The sequence below is a fragment of the Penaeus chinensis genome, chromosome 26 (genome assembly GCF_019202785.1).
Source record: "Penaeus chinensis breed Huanghai No. 1 chromosome 26, ASM1920278v2, whole genome shotgun sequence".
Classification (NCBI taxonomy): Eukaryota; Metazoa; Arthropoda; class Malacostraca; order Decapoda; family Penaeidae; genus Penaeus; species Penaeus chinensis.
Window position 1 is genome coordinate 16,845,833 of NC_061844.1, and position 16,731 is coordinate 16,862,563.

The 16,731-nt window shown below is 37.5% G+C and overlaps 2 protein-coding genes across 2 annotated transcripts in view; one reads left to right on the forward strand and one right to left on the reverse strand.

The window, feature by feature from the left end:
- Positions 1-6,030, reverse strand: part of LOC125038953 (protein arginine N-methyltransferase 5-like) — an 11,043-nt gene extending 5,013 nt beyond the window's left edge. Inside the window, exons 1-8 of the mRNA XM_047632654.1 lie at positions 5,886-6,030; positions 3,785-3,903; positions 3,228-3,451; positions 2,910-3,022; positions 1,905-1,991; positions 1,438-1,639; positions 652-860; positions 297-456 (exon numbers count right to left, since the gene is read on the reverse strand). Coding sequence (XP_047488610.1) covers positions 297-456; positions 652-860; positions 1,438-1,639; positions 1,905-1,991; positions 2,910-3,022; positions 3,228-3,451; positions 3,785-3,903; positions 5,886-5,971 — 1,200 coding nt within the window. The 5' untranslated portion in view covers positions 5,972-6,030. The remainder of the gene's footprint in view (positions 1-296; positions 457-651; positions 861-1,437; positions 1,640-1,904; positions 1,992-2,909; positions 3,023-3,227; positions 3,452-3,784; positions 3,904-5,885) is intronic.
- Positions 6,031-6,600: 570 nt separating this feature from the next.
- LOC125038832 (protein phosphatase 1 regulatory subunit 36-like) lies at positions 6,601-15,237 on the forward strand. Its single transcript, XM_047632429.1, has 7 exons — positions 6,601-6,726; positions 8,453-8,539; positions 9,428-9,608; positions 11,435-11,647; positions 13,086-13,371; positions 14,024-14,135; positions 15,081-15,237. The coding sequence occupies exons 1-7, from the start codon at positions 6,650-6,652 to the stop codon at positions 15,193-15,195; spliced, it is 1,071 nt and encodes a 356-aa protein (XP_047488385.1). The 5' UTR covers positions 6,601-6,649; the 3' UTR covers positions 15,196-15,237.
- Positions 15,238-16,731: the final 1,494 nt, after the last annotated feature.

Consider the following 16,731-nt stretch of genomic DNA (forward strand, 5'->3'; position numbering starts at 1 on the left):
GATAGGAGCATAAGGGCTGATTGAATGACAAACTACAAACACAGCTTTGAATGAAAAAGACAGAGGTAAAAAAATAATGATAAATAAAAATAAATAAATGAATAAATAAATAATGAAGAGAAAGAAAGAAGAAAAAATGAAAAGAAAGAAAGAAAGAGAGAGAGAGAGAGAGAGAGAGAGAGAGAGAGAGAGAGAGAGAGAGAGAGAGAGAGAGAGAGAGAGAGAGAGAGAGAGAGAGAGAGAGAGAGAGAGAGAAAGAGAAAGAAAGAGAGAGAGAGAGAGAGAGAGAGAATCACCTGGTCACCCCAGTCTTCATCCTGCTGGGCTTGCAGTGTTACAACTGCATTGGGATTCTTTTCAACTGCATAGATTTTTATCTTCCGGTGTCCTGCCTTTGCCGCGGCCAAGGCTCTGCGCACAAGTGGTCCTCTGCCAGCACCTACCACCATCAGCACTCTGAGGAAAAAGTGCAGAGACTGAGTATCATCACCTAAATTATTACTAAAATATCACTTATATCATCACCTCTGCCAATACTAACACCATCACTGCTACCAGATTGGAAAATAATCCACCGCAAAAGCAGTGATATAACAGTGTCAATGTAACATCCCCTGAAACCCTGAAAATAATGTTTCACTAAAATCATACATCTCCTTGGTGTCTTTTTCCTCTTCGGGAATCTTGTCACAGATGGCCAGGTACATGGCACGCTCGTACTCGGAGTACTTGACAGGGTCCTTCTCGAACACCTCATACGTCTGTGACTCCAGATTGTCCATAAGGGGCTGGAGGGGACACTGGAGGTAGTCCTCGTACCCTCTTGCGAAGTCAATGAGAGGGTCCATTTCTTGATTTACCTGTGGGGTAAAAAAAAATGAGAGTGCATGTTAATTATATCATATTCATAGTTTAGAAGGGGCTTGAAATATTCCTTGTTCTTGCACCTTCTGCACTGCCTAGGTGTTTTAAGCTAAAAATGCTCAGTGATTGAAGAACCCACGTCCTCACATTATGACTCACTTCTGTCAAGACCTAACATCCATAATTATGAAGAAAATAAAACTCTAATAAAGGCAAACTTTGCTAAAATACATTCACAATCAACTATAACAATCTTTACTCTCAATCTCACAATATGCTACATCTCCACATCTATATTATCATTATCATCTCTCTTCCTCTCACTCTCTCACTCTCTCACTCTCTCACTCTCTCACTCTCTCACTCTCTCACTCTCTCACTCTCTCACTCTCTCACTCTCTCACTCTCTCACTCTCTCACTCTCTCACTCTCTCACTCTCTCACTCTCTCACTCACTCACTCACTCACTCACTCACTCACTCACTCACTCACTCACTCACTCACTCTCTCTCTCTCACTCTCTCACTCTCTCACTCTCTCACTCACTCTCTCACACACACAAACTACACTTACCCTGATAATATGTTCTAGATACTGCTGATAAAGCTTAAAATGCTGGTGTCGCAAGGGCCCTGACACCACAAATTGCACATGGAGCCTGAAAAGGCCCCTTATTAGCTGCTGGTGTGCACGGGAGAGGACTGGAAACCCTTTCTTGTTGGTCAGCCATATGGAAGTCGGCAGAATGGCACACCTTATGGGCTCTCCTAACCACCTGGTCAAATGTTTTCCAAGGGGATAGGAGTTAGATGACGGCTTTTATATTTATTATTTTCTACCATTACCCCCTTGCTATAAACAAGGGATATATAGCCAAATTCTTCACCAAAATAGGGAGTACTGAACAAATGCATGTCATGTCACAAACCATATGATTTAAAGATATATATAGACATTATGATTTTCAATGTACTGCGATCCTATAATATACGGTTAAACAGAGATAAGAAGAAACCAAGAGGTTCTCTTAACCAATTTACCTATCAATAACAGATTGTTCTGGAAGATCTGCGGAGACTTCTAGTGCCAGGCCAATTTTTTTCTCCACATTGGCTACACTGTGGAATCTGAAAAAATTTATAATTACTTTGAGTGATCATGATTTTTACAATTCTAATTTTACAATCACTGATATCTCCAAACACACTAATACCAACATTAGTCTAACTTCCCGTAACTAATGTGGACAATACTGATTATAGAAAGGAGCTGTGAAGAAACCCTAAGCCTCCCTCAAACATGGCTAGCTGGCCATACTTGCATTCCGTGTACCAACCAGATGCTTAAGCGCTGTGACAACCCTTTTGATATTTCGTATGAAATGTCTCCCTATACATATTCTATATTTGGGTTAGTAGGATGACTAACAAAGAGGCCCTCATTATAAACCACTTTGTTGGGTCGTCACCCAGTGTTTCTTTATAAAAGCTAGGTCTGGGGGTCTGCAGTTTCTAAAATCCCATGCCTCTTATGATGAAGCTTTTTGCAATTACAAGTAGGAGAGGTCATGTGGGAAGGTCGGGAGGGCTATTATAGTATCTGTATCATGGAAAGAATTAATAGACCTGACATAATGAACAAACTTGAAGTCAAGAACAACCCCTTTCTTATGCCGTTAACAGACTGAACTTTGCCGTCAACAAAAGGCCCCTAAATGATAATTGCGATACTTGCCATGAGGATAATAACACTGAGGATTATGAAAAGAGCAAAACCAAAAAAAAAAAAAAAAAAAAAAAAATTATGCTAACTAATATGAGTTTGCAAACCATAATGGTTCTGTTAAACTACAGGTCATAAGAAAAAAAGGGAATGAAAAAGAAAGAGAAAAAGGAAAAGGGAAAGGAAAAGATAGAAAAAGAAAAATATAAAGAGAAAGAGAAAAAAACAAGGAGAGGAAGAGGAAGAAGAAGGAGAAGAAAATGAAGAAGAAGAAAGGCGGAATAAAAAGAAAGAAAGAAATTTTTTTTTTATATAAGTCCTACCTGTTCCACCACGTCCAAGTGTCGATTCCAAACCCATCTTCACTTGGAGATTTGTCAGAGCGATACTGTGCTGCCAACTCCTCTGGCGCCTGCATTGGAACTCTAACCCAAACCTGCAATATGACTCATGTATAAGAACAGAACACTGAGAAAAAACAGCAATAGTGACATTAGTAACTTCAATTCAAATGTAGATATATCATGAAGACTAAACCTAGATACAATTTCTTCTCCAAACCCTAAAAGCTATCACGGTGCACAAAACAAAAGCAAAAAAGGCATCTCCCACGTACACAACACCAGCCACGAGCCACACACCTGGTAACAGACACCCTGAACAACTCTGTTGTGAATAAGACGTGCGATGTTGCAGCACCTGTCAGTCGTGAGGGTGAACATAATGGCCGGCAGACCCAGGTGGGCGGCAAAGGTGAGCTCCTGGGTGACTGTGTTTTCGCTGTTCAGCCGCAGACTGTTGTTGGACGACTCCAGGCTCAGGGTTGGGCCTGTGCTCAGCCGACCCACGATCAGGCTGTTCCATTCTGAAATATAGAAGAATAATGCACTTTCATAAGAAATGAGGAATGTAGGATAATATGGGACAAGTTGCTCCTTATATTGTTAATTTTATGGAAAGAAAGAGTTAATTACTGTTAATAATATGTAATTATTTTTGAAAATCGAGACAGAGCTCCATGAAAAAATTATTAGAAACATGTACAATACTACTCTATGTGTTAGGAACACATAAACAAAACAAATTTACATGATACACTAAAAGATACAGCATAAATTTTCTTCTTTATATGAATTCAGACAAGTTTATATTAAACCAAGAAAATATCAAAGACTAAAAAGACTAAGTTATTCCTCACCTGAACTGCTCAGGAGGAGATCAGAGCGCGTAAAAGCACCAGATCTGTTTTTGGCTTTACCCTCTACGTGTTCCCTTGTGAATCGGGGATGTGCCAAGGGGATAGACAGGAAGTCATATCTGGAACAAAGATGTCATCATAATATTGTTATAGTTCCTACAATAATAAAGCGACAAATCTGTAAAGCAATGACCCTCAGTCACTCTTGAGACTGAAGAACAGATGAAAAAGTAAATCAACAAACTAAAAATGATTATCTGTAATCACACCAAATCATGCTGTCAAATCTCTTTTGAGTTCTGGAAACGGCCAACAAACCTCCAAGTACATTCTGGCAATAAAAACTATTGTTCCTTATTTGACAACAGAACTGAAAAGAGATCCACAAGTACTGCCTTAGTGGAATATGTGATACAGATTTATTGGCCTTCAATGGAATGCAAATGGTATCACCTGATATTTAAATCTCTCGACTTTGTGAATATCATAAATCTATGATCATATCCATACTTGTCATAACAATTGAGGCTTCTGTTCTGTGTGTGTTATACATATGTGGGGTTTTATGGTTCTGACAGCACTAGTTCTTGAGTAACAACCTTGCTATATTCACCTTAACTTGTTTTTCAAAGCCTTTATTATAAATGAGTTTGCTCATAATAAAGGACCAGGGACACAAAATTTTCAATGTATGACAATCAGAATTTCCAGCTAAACAATGTATGGAACGGATGCCTTGATGATAGCCGAGACACTTCTCATAAATGGCATTTCCTGCACAAATCGAAAATAAAGGCGATGCATGACAGAAGAGAGAAGATCTAACCATCTTTTTCTAAGTACCTCATCATGTTTACACTGTGACAATAAACACTACTCTAACTGCCTAATTTGTTATTGCAATCTGTCAAGTCATTCATGTATTTCTATGTGCTTGTAAAAACTATTTTGTAACTAAAAACACTTGCTTTTCCTTATTCATGTATATAATGCACTCTTTATCATTATACTTCTTTAATGCAATGCCTTGACAAACAACAGTGAAAAATGTTTGGTTTCCAGCTGATTCCAAGACATTTAGAAAACAATATAATGGTTATGCAGACATTAGTAACTAGTTTGATATATATGAACTCATCAAAAGTGTCCCAAATGAAAAAAAAAAGAAAAAAGAGGTGAGTAAAACTAATCAATTCTGGCAGTAGATGGAAGCAAAGAAAAGTTTGGTGTTTCACTATTTATAGGTAAACTGTGATTTTCAATGAGCATTTTTTTTTTTTTTTTTGTAGAAGCAGACATAAAAAACATTTAAATTCTATTTGAGGTAGGGAAATTATATCCCTCATCCATTTTGCGTTGCTCACCCTGGGGATTCAGGGTGGAGCCCTCTGGCTAGGCATTTAGGATGGGTGTATGGTACTGTATTGTATTATGGAGGTCCTGGGGCAGAGTCCCCTGGCTCGGGACTACATAATTAGTGTGTTGTATAAATTCCACAGGACTTGGTTAGGTTGGATAATAGGTTAGGATGCTTTGAATGAAGACCACATGGGTCCAGGTACCTTTTGAGGGTGTCAAATAATGCAGATTTTACCAATACATTAATTGGCTGCCTACATTCTACAGTACAGGAGAGAGATTGTATATCCACCTTAATCACTCGAGTTTTAATGCAAGATTTGTGCATTTATCCCCAACTAAACTGGCCAGATTTGGATAGAACAAAGGCTACACAATACTAGTGGGGACGTCCATTGAAAAAAAAAAAAATCACCCGCAGTTGCTTTGGAAACATTTACAAACTGAATATGGTTGTAAACGGGATCTCAGAGTGAGAAATATAAAACGGAAAGATCTTACCCTTCCCTTAAGTAGAAAACGAACACCACCCTAACCCAAAGAACTTACGGAGAGAGTGACTAAGCGTAACAAATCCACACTTCAATTTTACCAAATACGTTAAAACACGCGAGGCACAGGTTACAGATACGAAATTCGGCGCTCTTATCACGCGCCTGAAATACCCGTAACTAAGATCACTGCAGCCCTCGCGCTGTGTTATTTCCGCAGAAACCACAGCCATTAGCCTCCGAGCACTCACCCAGCCTTTGACGATTCCTGCAGACTGTCATTTATCTCGTAAACATTACTGCACTCGAGGCCGCACGAGACACGAGAACCAGCCATGATTGTAAACAACACTCTGAAGCTCACACGCTAGCTTTTTACATATTGATCCCGCGGTCTCTGGGTCCGAAACGAGTTTACAGGAGGAAACGAGGGAATTAAATATGGCAATTGAATTATTTCGTGAGGTTGGACGAGTCTGTGGGATGGGAATGTCGCTGTGTTTGTGCGTGGAATAGATTGGAAATAAGGATGAGGGATGGAGACGAGTTTACATGAAAAAGGTGAATGGCGGGATGCGAAACAAGGATGGATTTTTTACTTTTGTATTTTTTCCTTTAGAGGCAATTTGGAAGGGTTGGGCAATATAATGGGTATATAGGCTTCAAAACTCGTTTATTTTGAAGATTTCGAGGACTGTTTTTAACCGTAATGTGAAAAGGGAGAGTCGATATTACAATGGTCTATGCTCTTTGTCATAATTTCTACAAGTCATGTAATTCAACTACAGTCTATGCCTTTCTGCAAATTCTCGACCAGCAGAGTCGACTTACACCAACGTAAATAAACAACGAAATAGGATCTATCTCCATGCCGGTATATAAAAAATACACCACAAAACATCAAAATTACCTCATCAACGAATGTCACGTTGCTATGGTTACCGCGTCCCGGAATCTCGTTCCACGTTAGAGTAAAAGGAAATAACATTTCTGTTAATTCTGCAATATATATGCAATGAGCGACGTCGCTGACTTCCCGAAATCGAGGAGTTGGGTGTGGAATGACCATCGTGGTGAACTGGTTAAAATCAGGTGCTTAATATTCAACAAATACTTGTGATATTATATATAATGTCATGTTATGTAAACTGTTTGATTGTTATTGTCATCATTATTAATATCCTTATTATTATCATCATTATCGTCAGCACCATTATCTTTATCGTCATTATTATTGTTTACATAATTATTAATATTATTGCTATTATCATTATCATTTCAACACCATCATCATCTTTATCATCACTTTTACTATTATTTTTATTATCAATAATACTCTCATTACTAATATCATTTTTATTATCATTACCATCATCATCATCATTATTAATACTATTATCATGTCTTTCATCAGGATTATCATTATTACTATCAGTATCATTATAATTATTATCATTACTATTATTCTCATTCTTATTGTTATTATCATTATAATATTAGTTCTACTACTTCTTCTTATCATTATTATTATTATTGTCATCATTATTATCGTTGCTGTTGTTGTTATTACTATTATCTTTATTGCTATTATTATTATTATTAGCATTATTATTATCATCATTATTATTATCATTATTATTATCATTTTTATTATTATACTATTCTTTTTATTATTATCATCATATAGTATGATTATTATCACTATTTTTTAATTTTTATTATCATTATTATTATTATTATTATTATTATCATTATTATTATTATCATTATTATCATTATTATTATCATCATCATTATTATCATTACTATTATTATTATTGTTGTTGTAATTATTATTATCATTATTATTATTATTATTATTATTATTATCATTATTATTGTTATTGCTAGTGTTATTGTTAATGTTAGTATTATCATTATCATTATCATTTTCATCATTGTTATTGTTATCTTTATTATCTTTCATTATCATTATTATCATTATTATTATAATTTTTATTATTATTATTATTATTATTATTATTATTATTATTATTATTATTATTATTATTATTATCATTACCATTATTAAAATTATTGCTATTATCATTATTATTTTAGTAATAGCATTATTATTATCAGGACAGTGATAAGGATAGTAATAATCAATGATAATAATAATGAATACAAATAATAATAATAATGATAATAATAATAATAATAATAATAATAATAATAATAATAATAATAATAATAAAAAAAATATTACTGATAATGATAATGATAATGATGATAATAATAATAAGGATAATAATAATCTTAACAATGATGATGATGCCAGGATACGCAAACAGATATAATGCCAGAGAAATGATATTTCCACTGATAAAATATAATTACAAATATCATCGTTTGATTAATTGGTTATTTTTTAGGAAAAAGGGTGAATAATTTTTTTTTTTTATCTCAAATTAAAAGATTCGGATTAATTTACCAGTTGAAGGTCAGTGGTGGTGATAGTCTTAATAGGCCTATATGTATTGTTTTGTTGAGGTATATGTTCAATATTATATGAAAATTTATTTGTATGAGATATATACCTGTTTGTCTGTGTTTGTGTGTGTTTGTGTGTGTGAGTGTTTGTGAGCGTGGGTTCGTGCACGATTTTAACTGAATTTACACTACCTTTATATGAAAGCTTATATACAGTGTGTATGGTGAAATAATTATTCATTTGTAAATTCTAGCTTCTAATATCTTACTGCACTAACTATTAATTGCAACCGTTAACGTACAATTCTGTTCGGCACGAATTCAAAAATTCAAATTTTCGAAACAGGCAAGATGGCCGACCAGCCAGTCCCTCCGCGTCATCCTCCACTTCTAGAAGGTTCTCTTGTACTGTCGGTCATCGGAGCGTTAACAGGTCTGTAGTTTTATAAAATAGGATAGTAGATTTTGCATATTTCCTCTTGTTTCACATTGGTTATGATTTATCATTATTTTAAATATCCTTTCGTAAAAAAAAAAAAAAAAAAAAAAAAAAAAAAAAAAAACACCGTAACTTCATTTTTTTTCTTTTCTCATACATTTTTTTTTCTCTGGTATTTTTCTGCTTTCTTTTCTTTTCTTTTTTTCGTGCCAAATCTTTCTCTCGTTCTTTGCCGCCATCTTTCAATCCCTCTTTGCCCTTTTGCTTCAGTCTCTTTCGTTTCCAAATTTAACATCTCATCCTCAATCCCTTCCAGAATTTTTACCATTTTTACAACGGTAATTTTCTCCTTCCTCTCAATTTCTCTCTATCTCTTTCTTTTCCAATATTTATCCTTAGCTTCTCAACTTTTCTCCTCCTCTTTGCAAAATCTCATCCTTTCTCCCTTACTCCTCAATTCCTCCCTCTTTATTCTCCTTTCTTCCTGTCTATAAATTCGTCTGATTCTCTTACGTTATCTCATTCTCAATTTTTATCTTCATCTTCCCTTTCCCCAGTTCCCTTCATTCCCCAATTCTTCCATCTCTCCTCTCCTTTCATTCTTAACCGTTAGCTAAACCCTCCCTTTCCCTAAGTTCTCTCCTAACCCTCTCCCTTAGCATCCCTTTACACCGATAAATACACCCACCTCCCTGCCCTTCTCCCCGTTTCCCCTTCATTCCTTCCCATTACCCTTAAATAAACCCCCTCCTTCCTGCCTCTTTTCCCCTTCATCCCTCCCCATCACCCTTAAACAAATCCCCACCTCCCTGCCCTTCTCCCCTTTTCCCCTTCATTCCTCCCCATTACCTTAACCAGCAGCCCTATTCTCGAATTCCTCAGGACTCTTTTACTCTCGAAGCGGCTGGTGGAGGCTGAGTACGGGCGCCTCGATCCCGAAGAATGGGAGAGTCTGCCCTCCGCCCACGTCACCTTCAGGGACTGTCTGAAGGTCGCCCTCCACCTCCAGGCCACGCAGACGATCTTCTCCAAGATGTTCCTCGATATTGTGCGGCTTGAGAAGGTGGGATAGGCCTATGGTGAAGGGAGGGAGGCTGGGACTGGGACGAGGTGGGATAGGCCTATGGTGAAGGGATGAAGGAGGGAGAGAGGACTAGGGAACTCCAGAAGAAGTGAGTAGGCCTATGGTGTAAAGAGAGGAATTAGGGAGAAAACTGAGTTGGAATATGCCTGTGGTGACGAGAGAGAAGAAATAGAGAACTTGAGAGGAGGTGGGTAGGCCTACGGTGAAGGGAGGGAGGTTGGGAACTCGGAGGAGGTGGGCTAGACTTATGGTGACAAGAGAGAAGATATAAGGAACTTGAGTGGAGGTGCGTAGGCCTATGGGGAAGAGAGGGAAGTGGGATAGGCCTATGGTGAAGGGAGGGAGGTGGGATAGGTCTATGGTGAAGAGAGGGAGGTGGGATAGGCTTATGGTGACAGAGAGAAGATATAAGGAACTTGAGTGGAGGTGCGGAGGCCTATGGTGAAGGGAGGGAAGCTGGAGACTGGGATAGGCCTATGGTGACGAGCTGGAAGAGGAAGAAATAGGGAACTTCAGTGGAAGTGATAGACATAGGGTGAAGAGAGGGAGTCTGGAAATTGGGAGGTGGGATAGGCCTATGGTGTATGTAGGGAAGAGTGAGAGAACACTAAGAAACCCGAGAAGGGGTGGGTAGGCCTATCGTGTACAAAGAGGAATTAGGGAGAAAACCGAGTTGGAATATGCGGGAATTAGGAATCTTGGGATAAGGTGGGCGGAGAGAGAGAAGAGGAAGGAACAGGGAATTTAGAATAATATGGGTAAGCCTATGGCGAAAAGAGGATAAGGATAAGTCCGATATGCGAAGCTGAGCTTCGCCCGGGCTATGCCAATGAGGGAAGCCCGGCCTGTGTCGACTAATGCCGACTCGCTAACGTGTGTCAGCTGGTGCTGACTCGTCTTAGTCCTTACCCGCCGTGGTGCCCAGTCACAGCAGTAACCTCCAGGCGACAATTGCAACTTCTCGTGCCTGGGCGGGGCGCGAACCGCCGACCCCTCGGATGAGAGGCCGACACGTTACCACTGTACTAGCCCGGAGGCTCGAAAAGAGGAGGGAGGTGTAGAGGAGGATAGGCCTATAGTGAAGGAAGGGAGAAGGTAGAAAGTATGAACGTTATTGAGGTGGATAGGCTTATGGTGAAAAGGAGGGAGAAAGAAGTAGGAAATTTAAGACTGGTAGGTTTATTTTGTAAGAAGGATGAAGTAAGGTAAGGATTGTTGAAGAAAAACAGTGAATGATATGGATAACTCTAAAGTCCAAGGTGCATTACGCAACATCTCCGCCATCAGCCTCACTATCATTATCACAATCACCACAAACCACCATCCTTCTCTTTTGCATTTGTCATACTTTTTATTTCACCCACTACTATGTCTCTTTATGACCATCATGGTAGTCATCACCATAATTCACCATACACCACCATCATCAACTAACTGAGTTATTTTACGTAATCATCACGTTTCTGGTTTCACTATTACCGTTAGTCTCATTTAACCATCACCACACAGCACCACCGTCGCCAAAAATGAGTTATTCACTACTGTCAATCTATTCCACCACAATTATCAAGCCTCCAAATTGACCACAACATTTTCTCCAAGATAATTTACTCAAACATAAAGCCCATTTCTCATTCTACCACTTTAAGTATCACTTATAATTCACCCTTTTAACCATCACTCGTAATCTAAAATTTCAGCCACCACACCTCACCACCCTCTCTCCTCATCCCCTCACCACTCTCTCTCCTCACCCCCTCACCACTCTTTCTCCTCATCCCTCACCACTCCCTCCTCTCCTACAGGTACAAGAACTCCTGTGGCAGTTAGTGAGGTACTTCGGAGAACTGTTCCTGCAGGCGGACCTCATAAGGGGAATCGAGCCTCCTGCAGTAGGGAACCAGAAGTCCCTGCAGATAAGGTGGGAGAGGCGCTTGTCGGCTGTCCTCGACCCCCTGGCTTCTACGTATGGCCAGCTGGTCCTGGGACACGGGCTGGAGAACCTGCATCATATGAAGGTGAGGTGAGAAGACGAGGGCGCAGAGAACGGAAAGACTGATGGTGATGGTAAGGAAGAAGGAGGAGAAGAAGAAGTGGGAGGAGGAGGAGGAGAAGGAAAATTAAAAACGATAGAATAGTTATAAGAAGATGAAGGAGGGGAAAAAGAAGAAATATATTAATAACGAAATTCATAATAAAAGAATAGTATGAAAAATAGTGATGTGATGAGAGTAAAAAAAAAAAAAATAATAAAAAGTAAATAAATAAAAAATGAGACGAAAAAACACACACACGGAATTATATATAATAGAAGAAATACATGCATACATATATATATACACATATGTATATATACATATGTATATGTATATATATATACATAAATATATATATATATATATATATATATATATATATATATATATATATGTATGTGTGTGTGTGTGTGTGTGTGTGTGTGTGTGTGTGTGTGTGTGTGTGTGTATATAAAAAAAAAAAAAAAAAAAAATATATATATATATATATACACACACACATCCAAACAAATACGTACAGACATATATATTTATAAATGCACGCACGCACACACACACATTATGAGTATCACGAACATAATCATTTGGTAATTTCTGGCGGCAATTTGACAAAACGTAATGATTTTAACAAAGTTGCCTCCTTTTGCAGTCTCAAAGGAAGATACTTCCTTTTTATATATTTTAAGTCGATTTTTTTTTTGTTACATTTTTTTTCGATTCTTTTCAAAATGTGTTTCCTCTCTCTCCTCTTTCTTTCCCTCGTCATTCACTCTCTTTGTTATATCTGTTTCTAACACTCTCCTGTTTCTGCTTCTCTATAGTTTTTGTTTATCTCCTGGTTCCTATACTTCTCTGTCTCTATTTCTAAAGTTTTATTTTATTTACTTAGTATTTTTACTTTCTTTTACCTATCTTCCTTCTATTTTTTTCCGTTTTCTTCTCCTTTCTGTCTTTCCTTCTCATACGCTTTCTATCCCTCACTTTTCACCCCCTCCATTATTTTCTATTTTTCTCCATTTCCTTCTCTATTCTCTATTTCCTTTTCCTCTCCTTTCTTCTCTATCTCTCTCTATTTTACATTCTCTTCTCTTTCGCCCACCCCTCTCTCTCCCTCCTGTTTTCCTTCAATCTCCATCCCTTCTTTTTCTTCTCTTTCCCACCTCTCTCCGTTATTCATGTTTTCTCTCTCCTTCCAACCCTCCCTTTTATTATCTCTTTTCGTCCTTCCCCTTACTCTCTCTTTTTCTGTCCCTCCCTTTACTTCACTCTCTCTCTCCATCCTACATTTTATCATTCTCTCTTACCCTCGACATTCTCCCCTCCTCTTATTTTTTTCCCACTTTCTCTTCATCCCACATTTCATTACAGTCTCTTACCCCAAAAATTATCTCCCCCCCCCCCCCCTTACACACACAACCAGCGAGGCCGGAGTCTGCACAGCTACGGATCACGAGACAACAGCATCTTCGAACGTCTGTACGAACTCTGCGAACTCCTCGTCTGGATCGTCTTTCGTCGCCGAGATCGTCCCGTCGTGCACGCTGAGATCACGAGGCTGTTCAGGGGCGAAGTGAACCTGGAACAGCAGCAGCAACAGCAACTGCAACAGCAGCAGCAACAGCACAGCCAAGTGTCGTATCATCATCACCTGGACGACCCGCTCGAGCAGAGGCCGAAGCATCGCAAGAAGGGCCCGTCGCTTTCGAGTAAGGAATCTTTTGTTTTGGAGTGAAATATTTTGTAATATTTATTGATCCGGTAGTTCATTATTGCTATTACTACTACTTCTACCATTACTACAGGTTCTATAACTAGTATTACTACTACTACTACTATTACTACTGTTATTCTCTCAACAGCTACTGGTAGTGTTCATGCTTCGTACTATTATTATTATTATTATTGATACTGTTTACTAACCAAATAGATTTCAATCTTGGGTATAACCAGATCTTACAGATAATGTTTATTATCATTAACATCACGCAGTTGTTTGGTTTCCCAAGCAATGGCTGTTCCATATTCTCAAAACTATTGTGATGACATATATGCAGTTCAGATTGTCACGATCATTTGTCATTTATTCTTTTGAAATGTTTTATTTGATCTCTCTGTCATATAGCTCTATCTGCCTATCATAATCATTATGCCTCTGTCAGAAGATCGAAACCAGTTATATACCCATCTCTCGCACCGGGAATATATTCAATTTCATTCATACCTTTTTTCTACAGGTAATCACTATCATTCTTGCAGATATTAATCTTTAATTATATCGTTTCTACAGACATTCATTCTCATTTCTACTTCTTCTACATGTTTCCTCCTTTTTTTCCTCCCACACACGCCTTTGTAAAGAGGTTGTCCAAGAGAGCTCTGGGCTGATGGTGCGCAAAGTTCCGGAAATGTCCCTCACCCAAACGATCAGTTCCTCACCTGAAGCGCTGCCTGCTCTCACCTATGATAATGAGTGAGTATTGAGGGATTAAGTGACATTAGAATAATTATTAGACAGTTAAGAGATCAGTGAGCCGTAGTTTGATTATCGTGAAATTAATCATTGAGCAATTAAAGATCGGTAAGAAGTAATTGTTGTCATGTAATGTTATAAAACTTATTATGAGTCAGTAATCATTGGGCAAGTATGCAGTAGTAAAAGGTAAAGATTGGGTAATTAATTAATTTAAACTATCCATTATATAGTAAAACAGTAATTAATGGGTAATTATGCAATATTAACGAATGGGTGAATTAAAGTGTTGAAGAAGGTAGCTATTTTGAAAACAGATTATCATTATAAACGGTTTATCATTAATGATAAAATGATATAGTAGACTACGTATAAAAATGAATGTGTAAACAGCTATAGGATAATAACCATGAAATAAATAATTTAATAATTACACGATTATAGGATGAGATAGATATAAATGAATAATAACATGGTTCTGAAATAAGTAAATGTGATATAGATAAATTGACAGTAACGCGATTATGTAAAAAAACAATCTGGTATAAAGGAATGACAATAATTACTATGTATAGGTTATGTCTAGTTCCTTGTGCTGAAAGTGCAAATATCAAGTAGAAATATTATTCTGTGGAATATGTCTGCGCAAATATATACATACATACATGTTACAGTCTCTCTCTCTCACACACATTCTAAAATATATTACCTAGATAGCATGTGTATGTGTAAGTATATTGCCACAGTTTATTTCTGAGACCAATTTGCACGATAATTATGTTTTATTCCTAAATGACTTGCTTCAGTTCAGTTCAGTGCAGTATTGCGATTTTTTTTTATTATTATTTATCTGAGAGAATAGCAAATAATCTGAAAGGGCAAATGAAGCCTTTGGGTATTATAACATAAGGATAACTATGTTAATAATGTTTCTTCCCTTTGCAGAGACGACATACTGAGTAGTCAAGGGTTATGGTTGATCGGGGCAAAAAGGGCAGATCTGAACGAGTACTTGGAACCCGCTGTTCAAGAGATCGATCAACTGAGTCTGCTTGATTAAAGCAAACGTATAATAATAGTTTAATCACCTGATCAAACTGTTGTATGCTGATCACTAAACATTCTGAAGTAAAATTATGTTTTTTACTTTCTATTAATTTCCTCCGTTTTACCTCGGGTCACGTGTTTTTCTGTCTATTATTAGTTCCTCCTGTTTTGGAATCTCCTGAATTTAATTTTCTTTCATTCTTCTACGTACAGTCTACTTAAACAACATCGTTAAATGTTTGTACAACCTTAGTTTCCCTTCTAACATTGTATTTTTGTTTTTTACATTTCACTTGCGTTTACCTGATAAGTGTTCAACTGCGGTCGTTATTTTCGTTCTTGGGTTTTAGCATCTATATTTTTTTTCATGCTGATACGTTCACAACACACGGTCACGTCATTTCCGGCAATTTTACTTTCAACAGTATTGTGCCCTCTATGTGCCATTTATGAAATACTGGCCTGAAAATCCCCTTGATCTTAAGCTTCACAAGTATAGGCTCTCGAGTTCCATTGAAGTTAATTCACCGTCATATATATATATATATATATATATATATATATATATATATATATATATATATATATACACACACACACACACACACACACACACACACACACACACACACACATATACATGCGTGTGTGTATTACATATGTATACCTCACCCCACCCCTGGGAGTCTACAGGGGAACTCCAACAGGAGTACGCCCAAAGGACGTCCCAGACTACTGGTCCTCCCTACCCAGGGGTCAGATCCCGCTGGGAGTAGAAGGGTGTGCTGGTCTGAAGTGGGTTGCTCATTACGACTACTGCAGCCTCGTGTCACCTGCAAAATCAAAGAACTGAAGGTACATGCAAAACATTAATAAGTGCAGAGTTCCATAAGCACATCGTTTACTTTGCACAATTTACGCTGAGAGATGAAAACAAGTTCCAACGAAGCCATGCGAACGAGAGGCACCGGACTCCAGAATTTATTGTTGCTACGTTACAAAATTATAGTGGTCACTTTTATGGAAGTATTTTGAAATAGTTTTAAAAATCCCATATATCCTATTTATTTCCATGAAGTAATTAAGAATTCTAGGCATAATTCCGTATTATATTGTCAAAGTCTATGAATTTGAAGCTATTTTTTTTTTTTTTTAATTAAAATGAGTATGTTGCAAAGTTGTAAGACTGATGCTATTTTGTTTGTATAGTTTAAATCTCACACAACTAGATGATAGTACAAGATAAATTTTAGCTGTAACAGATAGGACTTTAGAAACTTCAGCTATAGTATTACCTTCGCAAGTTGATGACAAGAAAAACGTGTAATACTTTGGTATACAATAACAAGAACATCTGCGGACACCATCATAAAGATAGAAGAAACTATATTCATTGATACAGGAAATAATTCGTGCAAGCAAAGAATAATGTCAGAAATGAAGAAAATAGGTTGCAACGGCTGCCGCGCGGAGAGACCACGGCAACCGATGGGGGTCCGGGGGAAGAGCCCCTGATAAATAAAACACAGCAATAGGCTGGAGGTCTGTT